The sequence below is a fragment of the Rhyacophila brunnea genome, unplaced genomic scaffold (genome assembly GCF_057557595.1).
Source record: "Rhyacophila brunnea isolate RB1 unplaced genomic scaffold, BYU_Rbru_1.0 scaffold_17, whole genome shotgun sequence".
Lineage (NCBI taxonomy): Eukaryota > Metazoa > Arthropoda > Insecta > Trichoptera > Rhyacophilidae > Rhyacophila > Rhyacophila brunnea.
In genome coordinates, this window is record NW_028232827.1 from 16,481,595 (window position 1) to 16,497,052 (window position 15,458).

General features: G+C 31.8%; 1 protein-coding gene across 1 annotated transcript in view; it reads left to right on the forward strand.

Annotated features, from left to right (window-relative positions):
- LOC147073769 (uncharacterized) overlaps positions 1–11,171 on the forward strand; it is a 65,587-nt gene extending 54,416 nt beyond the window's left edge. The window contains exons 17-23 of the mRNA XM_085944680.1: positions 2,160–2,240; positions 3,511–3,638; positions 4,573–4,821; positions 5,954–6,158; positions 7,385–7,536; positions 9,574–9,819; positions 10,644–11,171. Of these exons, the coding sequence (XP_085800806.1) occupies positions 2,160–2,240; positions 3,511–3,638; positions 4,573–4,821; positions 5,954–6,158; positions 7,385–7,536; positions 9,574–9,819; positions 10,644–10,823 (1,241 nt within the window). The 3' untranslated portion in view covers positions 10,824–11,171. The remainder of the gene's footprint in view (positions 1–2,159; positions 2,241–3,510; positions 3,639–4,572; positions 4,822–5,953; positions 6,159–7,384; positions 7,537–9,573; positions 9,820–10,643) is intronic.
- The last annotated feature ends 4,287 nt before the right edge of the window (positions 11,172–15,458 follow it).

The following is a 15,458-nucleotide window of genomic DNA, read 5'->3' on the forward strand; positions in this document are numbered from 1 at the left end:
ACGTTACTCTAATGATTGGTCTACCTGTTAAGTTGGTACATATAGGGGTAGTTTTTATTCGTAATAAAATAACGAAGGAATCAAACCGATTTTGCGGTTGCCATTTAAATAAAAGGTTAACTTCTTACGTGTTTGTGTTGGTTATCACAGTGTTCGATCTTTTGCCTCACCCATACACGCAACGCTGTATTAATTAATTATTACTATACCTATTGGTAGTTATTTTGAATATTTTCAGAGATTTTAATGCATCCGATGTTTGTCAGACTAGCCATAGATGCCGTTGTTTATACATAAACAGTTTAGCATTATAAATTCAGTGTGTTTTATTGATGTAGATTAAATTTAATAACAGTCAATACATAGTTATTTCCCGGTAGTATTTCGTTTGATATCCGATACATGTCGACCATGAACAGCTTACACAGTGTCTTTCTAACACGTCAGTGACTAAACTTATGGTATGGCAGTATTATTTATTATTTATAGTTACTTAAAATCTTGATGTAAGCTAAATAAAAATCATAATATCTTATAAGTAAGTACTCCGTATTTCAAAATATACTGAGGTTCACCTAAAGTTTACTGTCAAAATCAAAATTATATTGGCAGTTCATGGTTGATGTATTTTTTTGTTTGAACATTTAATATAATTAAATAAAATCTTAATTATTATTGTACTAAAGCATTATAATGTATTGAAATCGGTACAACTAAAATTGTTATTAAATTCATTCAAAACCTACTAGTTTAATTACACACGTATAATATGCTTCACTAGCAAACCTCCGACAGCTAGGTTTTTAAAGACTAATGAGCTTTAACATTTAATGTGAAATATTAATTTAAAATCTAAAGTTTACCGTACCTAACATAGTTTTTATATGTATATTTATCCAAATAATTAACAAAAAAACTCAAATCGGATATCAAATAGATTTTTTGCAATAAAAAGCTTTGGTGGCCCCGTGTGTTTGCATGTTGTACTTATAATATAGATTATATGATATGCTTCACTAAATTGTCTGTCTAATGCACAATTCTCATTGTTTTTATTGTATTTCAGATGTTAATTTATTCAAATGTAAAGCTATTCTTTATTGATCAGTGATACCAACTAAAAAAACGACAAAACAATGTTTAATTGGTTATTAAAAACATATATTGTTAGGATAATATATGTTAATAATAATAATAGTAATTCGGCTTCTCACGCTTAAATCTTAAAGCACATGGCAAGCAGGTCAAGCTATGTCCTTCATGAAGTGAAAAACTTTGCCTTCCGTTCCACCTCAACCATGCAACGTTTGCCATCTCAACAAAAAAAAAATATACGAAACCATTCTTCAAAGTTATAATACACACATAACCATGTTCGTCCTAAAATGATCATAATATGGGGCCTCCGCAGAGTGGAGGTTGTATTTTTTTTATTATTGCGAGAAATGGATGATAGACACTTGCTGAACCTATTAGGTACATATTCTGATTTCAAATACACATTGAAAAACAACTTGTGATTTTTGCCAGACCCGGAATTCGAACCCGGGACAAATGACAGAATAATACGTTACCGCTCGATGTTATAATAGATTGTGTAATGTGTCTGCTTATGAAATTGTCAGTCTCGGTTTCAAATCTAGAATCTGGCAAATTCACAATGTGTTATATTTCAATATCTGTCCAGGTCTATATCTAATAAGTATGTTGAACGAGTGGGTAACATCAATTTCTCATTAAAAAAATGTTAATAAACCTTTTCATGAGGCGGCCAAAATCCATATCAGACTCTACAGCCAATCTAAAAAATATTGAATAAAGTTTTCAACAAATAGTATAGTATTAAAAATAATTATCAACATTAATGTATCACAAGCACTCTTTTGACTTGGGATGTTCTCAATTAATGTATGTACTTATTTAAATAATAATATATCTACATATGTTATTATTGAATCAATTAAATGAATCGAGTAATTATAATGAATGTTGGTTAATAAATATTAAATATACTTTCAGAATGTCTTATAGCATTTAGGGTTGATATTTACTTCCATTCATATTAAACAAGTGTGTCATGGTATCACTGATCGATAAAGAAGCCCATTATACGGCTATCGATTTTATAAAGTCTTTTCATTTTTAATGAATTTCCACAGAAACTCCCCCGAACAACGGACAAAACAGCCAGGTGGATATTCCAATATTCAGAACAGAGGAAGGCAGATACTTGGCTTCCTGTAAGCAAGCTTCACGTGTTTTTAACCATCAAATATTTAACGAAATTTACTTTAACGTTTTCCTAACATATTACTTTTATCATTTTACATTTTTGACTATTTTTAATAATGTTTACAAGTGTTGAAAAGTGTTTTATGTATAATTTTATCAGTTCAGTTTTCATGATACTATTTTAAACCGTGATTGTGTTAGTTAATTGAAAGCTCATCCTTATATCTTCTTTCTCTCTTTTTCCTATACGATTTCCATTAATACTACTTCCTCTAAAATTCTACATAAGAATAATATTATTTGCTTATATACTCTCATACTATGGCCACAAAAACGTACATTATGTGGTATAATTTTCTAACTTTATTTTACCGTAGTTTATTTAATTATAGTAATAGTTATAACTCATGATTTATTTTTCAAATAATCACTAAAACTTTGTACAACTGTAAAGTGGAATATAAATTTTAGCGCATATTAATTATAAATTGCTCTATTGTGAATAATGATTTTACACCCTCAATAAGTAATAACTTTTTGTTATAACTTTAAATATTTACCCAAAAATCAGCATGTCGTGGTGAACAATCGTTTTTTATGTCTGTGGTTGGTGTGGTTCTCAGGAGTTAATTAAAATAAAACGAAACATATAGTTTCATTTCTACTACAAAGTTGATCTCCTAATTTCAGTTTATAAAACGACAATCAATTACTTTAAATTTTCGTCTGGTTCTGCGTACGTTTGTATGATTAATAATACTATTTTATAGCAGTATTGCTATCTCATTGATAAAATTAGACCAAAAAAATGGATGAATGAATTTAACAATTTATTTACACTCCAATATTTGTATTGTATGTTATAATTATATTACAAACTTTGATTCAGTATATACAACGTATCATCATATTTATTCTGCTTAAATTAACTATACTTATAAAAATTCGTAACACATTTAGCTATAAATGTACACAAATGTGTCATTTATATCTCAATACTATCAACGACAAATATTATGACAAAAATAAACAATACATTAATATCATAATATAATATATTAAATATTATTTATAATTGCTAATTTGATTAAACAATAACTCTTTTAAATATATAATATCGATTTTTTTCAAATGCTACGCCGTGCCGTAGCACTTTCGTAGACGCAATCAAGCTTTTAAGGCTACTTCCATTTCCTCCCCTCATTTGAGCTGTGGTCATAATAGGCAAAGCCGCAATGGCAGGACATTCCCGCGATAACCCTGAAGATGTGTTTGCAGCGCTCGGAGACCCGCTGATCAAAGGACTGACAGAAGTGGCAAATGCCAGACCGAAGGACCCGATCGCTTTCCTTGCGACATACCTATACAACTTTGCCAACCAGAACAAATCGAGGGTTAAAACACAAGTAAGAAACAGTGTTACTAACTTAACGTTTTTTACCAGATCTAGCATATTTTAATATGCATCTAAATAATTGCAGAATACAAACAACTTATCTTTCAGAAACTTCGTGTGACCAATAAACAATCAATTATTATTCTTTAATGGCTTTGTTTTTGTAAATGATACCTTCTGGACATTTGTGTTTTTTTGGTTGCACTTTTGTGGACTTTATGAAGTGGGCTATGGATTTGGATATTGGTGAAGGACAGCAGAAGCAGGGGTGTGTCCCGGCACTGACCTTTGATGTAAAACTCGTCCGGACTGCTGACTCTTGGGACGCTCTTCTGACTCCCGGGTCATGCGCGTACACACATGTTGCTTATTGTAATGTATTTATAGCACTCTCACTTTCACATGAATCGACCAAAACTTTCTTTATATGGATGATGACACTTAATGGGTAATGAATTTATGGTGACGCGACGTGGCGGTCTTTATGCAAAAAGGTTGAACTGTCACTTGTAATTCACCCTGAGACTCGCGAATTGAATTACGTTTCACGACAGTCAAACTCTAGCAAAGTCTTGAACTCGCTCGTTGTCTTGATGTAACAAACTATTTATCAATCACGGTCGAATTATGACTTTGTAATTGAGTTGCGCCTGAACTTGCGACAATAATGTGGATTAGAGGTAGAAGAGAAATAGTGGGATGAGGGCGATTATAATTGGCCCAACCAATGTTTTATATACTATTTTTGTTTTACCGAAGTGCGCATTATTATAAATTTTAGTTGAATGCAATGTTTGTTTGCATGCGTGTTTTATAGCGTTTCCTATTTTCTATTCGCTAACGAATTTCAAATAAACCTTTTCATTCCAGATGCTATATATTAGTTATTAACAGCAATCCTCCCTTTATTAATAACTATTGTATCGGCGTATATTTTCGTTTAGGAGTCGACGGCGCTAATCGGTGACGATGACATATCATCCCCTCTTCCAACCCCTCACGCGGAAACTCCTGCTGCCTCCACGGCCCACGGTAGATTGGGGACTGTTGGGGCAACTGGCGCCGCAGGGGCAGCCACGGCGGCCGCTGGAGCTGCGTTGCAGAGAGCTTCTCTGCAGAGAGCCCTTCCCCCTACTCCACCCGCGCCAGCCACGCCGGGTGCGCCGGAAGCGGCCTTCAGCAGTGATAATCGAGTGAGAGGCTATTAGTCGTATTATTTAATATATTATTCTAAAATATATTACATAGCAGTAGCTCATACAATATGATCAACGATAGGTATTATCGCAACGTTAATGTGTATTAAAAGAGAAACATAAATTTAATACACGTAGGTATTATAATAGTATGAATTTATTGAATTTGAGTTGCGGAGTGGTACTAAATAATATCTGATACTATAAATATTAATGTGCCCACTGACGTACCGTGGGGGTCATGCGTTGCATAGGGCACATTATAAAGGATAGCTAACGAAGGAATGTGGATATAAATATGACAACTTTTGATAGCAGTAGCATTTTTCTATGAAATTGACGATGGGGTCGCTTTCTAAATTCTCGGCATCTTAGTTTTAAAAATAACCGAAGCATATAAAATGCTGACAACATAGCCACTGTTGTATTTAATACCCATTGTAATACATATTATAATGTCTGTGTATCGCAGAGGCGGAACCAGGGTGCCTTCAAACCTGTCAGCGCCGCAGACCTCTAGTACCTACCTAAAAACACTACGTTTGAGAGTAGGTTTCGTGCGAATGCTCTAATTTTCAGTCAATGTGTCAATTTAATTAATTCGCAGTCAATCTCAGTAATGTCAATTTAAAGATTTTTAGTGTAGGTACCTACTTGTCTGTGTAAGAAGCCGAAACGAATTATAAAATAAGTAAGTAGGTAGGTACCTAAAGATAACTTGAAACTAGAAATTAAAGGGAAAGACATTCTAAATCTGCCTATGTCTGCCTATTCTGCTTTGCTTCCTTCCTTGGTGCCTTTGCTTATAGATGTCACTGGCTGTGTCTAATATTTTTTAGGCATTTTTGTTATAGGTTTTATCATAAATACACAATAAAACCACATACACATTTAAGAGTGCTAGACAGTAATAAAGGAAGGTGAGCATTCTCTGGGTGTTTTTCAGATAAAAGCTGGTGGAGTAAACCACTCAAGGATGCCCATATCCATCCAGGGTTGTGGAGGAGAAGATAATATTAATTGTAATGATGAAAATGTTTTATACATTTTCATTGTTGACTTAAGGTTAGGTTAGGTTAGAATCTAATCGTTATAGTCAATAATAATTATTGTTGAATTATGTTGACAGGACGAACATGGCCAGTCAATGCTCCACTTCGCCGCGGCTCGCGCACATGCACGCGGTGCGCTGATCCAATTAGTGCGCGAGTCCGGAGTGAGTCCCGCTTTTAGGGACGAACTCTATCGCACGGCCAGAGATGTTTCCATCCAAGCTAACCTCGCAGAGAATACCAAAGAATTGGATCGGTGGCTTATGGAAACTGCCGCTAGAGGTAACAATTAATGTCGCTGATTTAAAAAAAAAAAGGATGTTCTAATTCATAACTATGATTTTGATTAAACTATAAATATTTAAAAAGTTTTATTATACGGCACAACGCTCACAGGAAATGGCGAGAAGCACACCTCATTTTTTCCAACGATGCAAGTAGGTACACAATTAAAATACAATGAGTTATGATATTGCATGGAGACGTCGGGGCGGACGAGTTGAGCTTGATTAGAGACCGTCACCGTGTCGTTTCTCTATTCGGTCATATAGATCGGAATTGTTTGCTAAATCGTATTCAGAAAACGCCAGGCAAATATGTCACTTCTACTACCCATGCTAGCATGGATAGTGCAGGAGCGTCTAATACTGGTGTATACTTTGAGCAATGCCTGGTAATCCTGCTAAATTTCAAAAATTTGCCACAGCACCTTTCTGTTTTTTTTTTTGGTTAGAAGATAGATTTCCATGAGTTTTTTTTTCTGAAAATGGGGCAGTGGGGCAAATGAGTTTGGGAATCTATGGACTGTATGGTAAGGGTCTTATAGATTGAGCAAGTGTCTAACATCGATTTATTTCAACTAAATATAAACTGGTAACAAATCTCTTTCTGAAGGTGACTAAGATCCACATCGATTTGTGGAGAAAATTAAATAGACAAATTAATACACTTGATGCATTCAGCAACATTTTTCTGTGGCTTAATAATTGGTAGTTGGCACATTGAAATATATCTGCTATAAATCCCTAACGGCTCATTAGAACATTTTACCACTATGTGTTTGGTTGTATATTATTATGTAACTATTTACTCTATGGAAACATCTTCTTGGCTACGTGTTAAAACTGTAAACTAACATGCTCCTCCCTTTTTTAACCGCACTTCCATTATAAACTAACAAGCTCCTCCCATTTAGTCGACAGCAGCGCCTTCCTTTACGTAGCCAAGAAGATGTTGTCGTAAAATACATAAGTAATTGATACGGTCTGCTGTCACAGGCACTTTATAATGTGACCATCGTGTCTATCTTTAGGCTCATTAAAATACTGTTTTATCTGAAATAATTAATTTTAAATACCACTTTATGAATATATTTCTCAAAATAAAATAAAATTAAGTCGGTACCTATCGCTTGCATAATATATGGGTAGATACATAAAGGACAATTACACAGGGTCCTTATTTCTGTGACAAACTAATGTATTTAATGTATTATTTTCTAAATCTAGGTGAAACAGAAAAAATAACTGAGCTGGTGATGGAAGGTTATGACCACATTTTGGATGTAGTCGACGATGAAGGCGTCCTAATCGCAGAGGTGGTCGGACAGCGTGGGCAGACAGATATCACCGCTATATTAACAGTCATTCCAGACTTTGAGGTAAGATCATTAAACACATAAACTAAATACGAGTACATTTACACCTTATATATATAGTTTATTACAAAGCCTTCATGGAGCACGTAAATAATGGATAAATGCCAGTTAAATGTATTTGTCAGAACTTGAAATAGAAAACTTCACAAACCAGAGCGCTCAATAATTTTCTGACAATAACACAGTTATCAATTTTATGTACCTATAGTTTATAAAAATAAGTGTGTTAGATTTTTATGTTATATGGCCTATCTAGGTATAAGGTCTGCGTAAGATGGCCTATCCTAAGTGTCCATGACTGAAATAAGTGTACATATTTCCATGTATTACGTTCATTTTTACGAACCTATATACTTGCCCACAGCTTGAGGTGTATTGTGTTTAATAATCAAACCTGAATGTACCTAGGGATGTTTAACAAAACTAATTATTATGTTCGTAACAATTGGTAGATAGCAAAATGTGACAATACTAATTGGAATTTTAATACTTTTTGGCTTAAGGGGGGACATGCTCGTCGAAGGTCAAAATTGAGTTTTTATTGTATTTTCAAACCATGATCCTGGACACTCCTTAAACGTTGTAGATAATCTATTTATATAATTTTGAAGCCTTATTATCCTTTATAGTTATTTTAAACATTTGATGACTGCATAAAGTATTTTTGTTACATTAAATAGTATTCTTTTAAACCTCTCGCTCTAATGTTTTAGAATATAGTCATATTTCGGTACATAACTGTGCAGTGGTGTTAAGATTTTTTACATTTATTAATTTTTAAACGCATTTATAAAACCATTAGCATAATTTATTATGAGATAATTTTTGTAAAATATTCACGATAAAAAATTATATTGATAATCTCTGTGATCCCAAATTTGACAAGAATTAGGCATTTTATTATTCAAAAAATCGGCAAGATTAACACATTTGAAGATGATTCTAAAGATATTTATTATAAGCTATGTCTTTGACCATTCAAGTGTGATAAACATCTTATGAATAATGATTGCTTTATAATAATTATTGACCTAAGAATAAGGTAATGTTTTTTTGAAATCCGCCATTTCTTTTGTCATTCCCTAGTAGTTAAGCTACAACATACGGCCGTAGCCATAAATTGACAAACTATAATTAAAGTAGTGAGTAAAATTATGTTAACGCGCGTGTTTGAACATGTACCTAACCGATTTTTTTTTAATTTTTTTTTAAACGGTACATGTTCAAACACGCGCGTTAATATCATTTTACTCTCTACTTTAATTATAGTTTGTTAATTTATGGCTACGGCCGTAGGTTGTAGCTTAGCCACTGTGGAATGACAAAAGAAATGGCGTATTTCAAAAAAACACTACCTTATTCTTAGGTCAATAATTATTATAAAGCAATCATTATTCATAAGATGTTTATCACACTTGAATGGTCAAAGACATAGCTTATAATAAATATCTTTAGAATCATCTTCAAATGTGTTAATCTTGCCGATTTTTTGAATAATAAAATGCCTAATTCTTGTCAAATTTGGGATCACAGAGATTATCAATATAATTTTTTATCGTGAATATTTTACAAAAATTATCTCGTAAAAAATTATGCTAATGGTTTTATAAATGCGTTTAAAAATTAATAAATGTAAAAAATCTTAACACCACTGCACAGTTATGTACCGAAATATGACTATATTCTAAAACATTAGAGCGAGAGGTTTAAAAGAATACTATTTTATGTAACAAAAATACTTTATGCAGTCATCAAATGTTTAAAATAACTATAAAGGGTAATAAGGCTTCAAAATTATATAAATAGATTATCTACAACGTTTAAGGAGTGTCCAGGATCATGGTTTGAAAATACAATAAAAACTCAATTTTGACCTTCGACGAGCATGTCCCCCCTTAAAAAGTATTAAAATTGAATAGGAGAAATCTATTACAATTTTTAAAAAATAATTAAGTGTGAGTTTGTAGTAGGTATGGTAACTGTATTATCAATGAAGACTGTCAGAAAGTATATATGATGGCAACTTTTGTACATTTTTAGGAGACGCGAGAAAGGTTCCACCAGTACATCAGAGACGGCGATGTAGACCAAGCGAGACTGACCCTAGAGCGGCAGGTCAGTCCACACGCTATGCCTCCGGAGAAACTCTTCTCCGGAAGAAACATGGCAGCTGCCAAGAATGCTTTTGGAAGGTGTTCACTACACATCGCGGTACTGGCACAGCAGGAAGATATCGCCGAGTTCATTGCAAGGACTTTTCCAGAAACCCTCAGGATCGGGGACAACGTATGATTTTTTTTATTATTAAATAACCCTAAATTTATATTACATATTTTTATCAATACCTATGTAAGGTAAATAAATATACATTGCCATATTATGAGATAAAAAAATTACGAGAAATATGTAGTTCGCCCAACATTCGCCCAACCCATTTAGTACTTGCACTGTATCAAATACACATTGGAAAAATAATATTATATAAGCTTATAATACAATACTTATAAGTATGATTATTTTTTTAAATTTAAATCAATTAATTTAAATGCTTTTTCGTCCAAGGTGGTTGAGAGGGTTATTAATGAAGTTAGTTTTTTATGACTATAATTTTTTATGGCCTGAATTACACAATATGTTGTGTAGTAGTGTTCTGTTGTTTAGTAATTTGTGGTGTTTGGAAGTCAATTTCATGATTATATTTTCTACATAGAGTTCTGAGAGTCCATCGTCCCTTTTCTAGTATTGGGCAGTCGTTGATGACATGCCACACAGTTTGAGATGTGTATTATACAAAGTTTAAACATGATTTTTCTCGAGACTACGAATTTGAAATATTGACAGTGTGTTTTCTTGAGCTCTTCAGTTTGAAATATTTTTATTTGTTATGTTTTTATCATATAGGTAGGTACCTAAAAGGGCATTGCAATTATATAATTATTTAAACTAAATAAAAATCTATAAATTAGTTCAGGTATCATATAAATATTAATTACGTAAAAATATTTACACTTAAGATCTAATATTTTAATGTAGGTACTATTAGGTATTATTTATTTACATTTTTATGGTAATTTTGTTATCAATCGTAAAATACATTTTTTGTTTTCTAGTTGGAAAGAACCGCTTTGCATTACGCCATGGGAATAGATAATGTTGAATCAGCGAGTCGAATCCTCATCAAGGCTGGTGCGAAAAGAGTTCTTAAGGATCTTAAAGGACGGCAGGCATCTTACTACTTTATGAACAAGTCTGAAATACTTCGCCTTAAAGAAGAAGAGGATGCATATTGAACACACAAATCTATCACAAAATACTTTCCGCCATGGCCAATAAAAGAAATTCGAGTCACTATCGGATATTAATAAAATTGTGTAATAGGTCATAACGTACATTGTGCAAAAAGACATAACTCATGCAAATTGGTAAATAATTCGTAGGCCAAAGACGTTGAAGAAATCTGCTATAGTCCAAAATCTTTGGCGTAGGCACATTTTTGATATCGTATGCACTGAAATATCAATAGGTATTGCATTCGATATTATGTTCTATATCTATAATGAAATATATGAACTATTTTATGGTCATAAAATAGATGTACATGTGTGGGCATATTTGAATGTTTAATACAAACGATTTCTACCTACATGTTAAGGGGGGACATGCTCGTCGAAGGTCAAAATTGAGTTTTTATTGTATTTTCAAACCATGATCCTGGACACTCCTTAAACGTTGTAGATAATCTATTTATATAATTTTGAAGCCTTATTATCCTTTATAGTTATTTTAAACATTTGATGACTGCATAAAGTATTTTTGTTACATAAAATAGTATTCTTTTAAACCTCTCGCTCTAATGTTTTAGAATATAGTCATATTTCGGTACATAACTGTGCAGTGGTGTTAAGATTTTTTACGTTTATTAATTTTTAAACGCATTTATAAAACCATTGGTATAATTTATTACGAGACAATTTTTGTAAAATATTCACGATAAAAAATTATATTGATAATCTCTGTGATCCCAAATTTGACAAGAATTAGGCATTTTATTATTAAAAAAATCGGCAATATTAACACATTTGAAGATAATTCTAAAGATACTTATTATAAGCTATGTCTTTGAGCATTCAAGTGTGATAAACATCTTATGAATAATGATTGCTTTATAATAATTATTGACCTAAGAATAAGGTAGTGTTTTTTTGAAATACGCCATTTCTTTTGTCATTCCCTAGTAGTTAAGCTACAACATACGGCCGTAGCCATAAATTGACAAACTATAATTAAAGTAGGGAGTAAAATTATGTTAACGCGCGTGTTTGAACATGTACCTAACCGAATTTTTTTTTATTTTTTTTAAACGGTACATGTTCAAACACGCGCGTTAATATCATTTTACTCCCTACTTCAATTATAGTTTGTCAATTTATGGCTACGGCCGTATGTTGTAGCTTAACTACTGGGGAATGACAAAAGAAATGGCGTATTTCAAAAAAACACTACCTTATTCTTAGGTCAATAATTATTAAAAAGCAATCATTATTCATAAGATGTTTATCACACTCGAATGCTCAAAAACATAGCTTATAATAAGTATCTTTAGAATCATGTTCAAATGTGTTAATCTTGCCAATTTTTTGAATAATAAAATGCCTAATTCTTGTCAAATTTGGGATCACAGAGATTATCAATATAATTTTTTATCGTGAATATTTTACAAAAATTATCTCGTAATAAATTATACCAATGGTTTTATAAATGCGTTTAAAAATTAATAAACGTAAAAAATCTTAACACCACTGCACAGTTATGTACCAACATATGACTATATTCTAAAACATTAGAGCGAGAGGTTTAAAAGAATACTATTTTATGTAACAAAAATACTTTATGCAGTCGTAAAATGTTTATAATAATTATAAAGGATAATAAGGCTTCAAAATTATATAAATAGATTATCTACAACGTTTAAGGAGTGTCCAGGATCATGGTTTGAAAATACAATAAAAACTCAATTTTGACCTACGACGAGCACGTGGGCCGTTAAATAAGTAATAAAATTCAGTCGTTCCAGTTAGAAGTTACCCACAATTCCTAGATATTCTTTTTTTTACAGTGACCACAATTTTAACTGGTTCTATGCCTTCAGCGAGTTTTCTCACTCCATGAGGCCGTGATCGACAGGCAGCATGTACAAATTTCGCGAGATATCTCGTCCGACTTTAAACACGAATTACTAGCCACTGTCGATTGATTTGCATAATCTAAAAAATTAAACACGTAGTGACATCTGTTTGAATAATTATGAAATACTAAGCCATAAATTATCGGTATTACAGCGATTGTAGTAAGAGCTTCGCTCTACATTCAATGTGTGTCGTTAAAAATCTTCAGCCTGTCAGATACTGCCATAGTAATATCATAAGGCATAGAAAAAGTAAAAGATTTAATCTTCAATGATACATTCATAATAATATGAAGGAACTATATTAGAATAATATATTAAATTCCATTGAATATGACCATGGCTGTAGGCACATAGATTTTTCACTAATACGAACATAGTACTAAAGCGTTTTGATTATCACGTGTCATTTACCTATATTGATAAGTGTACCTACCATAATAATATTATTACCTAGAAAAAATCAAAGATAATTTATTTTTATCGAATGAGTGACTAAAATACACATTAAATTTATACTTCATAACAATAAAATTGTTGGTATTTCACTAAAAATTATGAGAATTTTACATTATAATAAATACTTTTTCCATCAGATCCTTTTTCATATACCTACCTATAACATTATAGCACAATATCTACAGAAATCATTTTAAGAAATAGCATTAACATTACTGTATTCATTTTTCAAATTTTCATACATGTAATTCTCATCATTCATTCATTTTAAATTTGACGAGTCATCTCATTTTTCACACCGTATCTACTCATTAATAATAAATTATATGTTATGATATTCTCTTTAGACAGGTACTTGGTTTTTATATACATATCTTTTTAATTATTTATTGTATATCCATATAAACCACAATCAATGTAAGGGACTAGATTGGGGACGATGAATCTTTTACTCAGGGGCGTGCCAAGCGGGTGTTAGGGGCGCGAAACACCCGGGCGGCAAGTCCGAAAAAACATGTCTAATGATATTATTAAAAATGATGAAAATATTTGCCTGCAGCGCAATTTTCTTTTCTAAATTGTGCTTCCTTGCTACATTCGATACATATCTATCGATTTAAGACAGTCCACACGGAATATTACGTTATATTATTTAATATTATATAAAATATTTTATAATTTTGTTATACATTTTGATAACAAAAAAATGATGTTGTCAACATTTCTTTGACTTCTGTCATATTTTTACTGGCACCCGGGTGGCAGCCGCCGTTGGCGCGTCCCTGTCTTTTCTACAAGTTATATGCAAAAATCTTTGAAATAGGTAACTAAAATGCCCTTTTACACAATGGTTTATCGTAAATTTACTAAAACAGATAAAATATGTACCTAACTATTTCTCTTCTAAATACGTATGCAAATATAATATATTACAATGAAATGATGTAAATTTATTTATTCGTGGTTTATAATAAAATTATTGAAGGTTATTTTAAGATAATTAAATATGCAGCTTTTAAAAGAAACATACACACGTTTCAGTCAAACCATTAAAAACCAAGTAAATTTGAATAATTTAGTAGATTCATATTCAACTTATCGTACTTAACTACTAAACTCTTGCATACAAAATATGAACTTTGCACACGTGTACCTTAGTGATACACGTTTCATAGGTTCGCCAATATCTGAACTAGGAAATTGTTATTTTTCTTCTATATAATTAAATGTTTATTTCATTTCACTGCATATGGAGAAATCATTTTTAAATAATTATCTCTGACACACCATCTGTAATATAAAAAGCATAGTTTCATACTAATGTAGTGAATAATAAAATTATATCTCAACTACTCTTACGCTTATGAAATTTTAATAGAAATTATATTTGAAATAATAATTTAAGTATATAACCCTACATGTGAAAAATTAATTAAAACTAAAATAGTGGAGGTAATGAAATAATGGTAATATATTATTTATAAAATTTTCCTTTACTAATTATTTTATATTCATACCTACGTAAAATTGGGTAAAATAAATATCAACATTATAGATCAATACAAGTTGTCCGCTGAGTGAGGGCGCCACATGCTAATATTTGACACATCATTCAATACATTTCAAACTGTGATGACCTTAGTTCTAAATTCGAACACCTGATGATTTATGATGGTATATCTATAGAATAACAGGAAATGTTTTATTTCGAATTTATAATCATGTTTTAAATATTATTATTTACTGATAACAATTATCATATTTATCAATGATCACGACAAAATTAATGAACAATCTATATTATTATTATTGTTTAAATTAAAGGATGTATCATTATTGTACTTGATAAATAATATTGGTTTTTGGAAAAAATTGTTGGTTTTACTTTGTCAAAAAAACTTCATTGTCAAAATTCCATGACATACGTGGAGTAAAATTTTAAATAATACATAGGCAATCAGTTACTATCACCCACGATGGCCGCGCGGCTTAAGCATTGGCCTATTGCGTTGTGGGTCTCGGGTTCGAATCCTGGGTCTGACAAGTACACATATTGTTTTTCAATTTGTGTATGAGTCAGAGTATGGACCTAATAGGTTGAGCAAGTGGCTGACATTCATTTCAATACAAATCTCCACTCTGTGGAGGCCCATATGATTCTATTAGGATCGGACATGGTCGAAGAAGAAGAAGAATCAGTAACTAAAATACAGAATACACTAATCATATTATGTACAGCGTGGTCCAACTGAGAATATCAATCACACAACAGATCAATAAG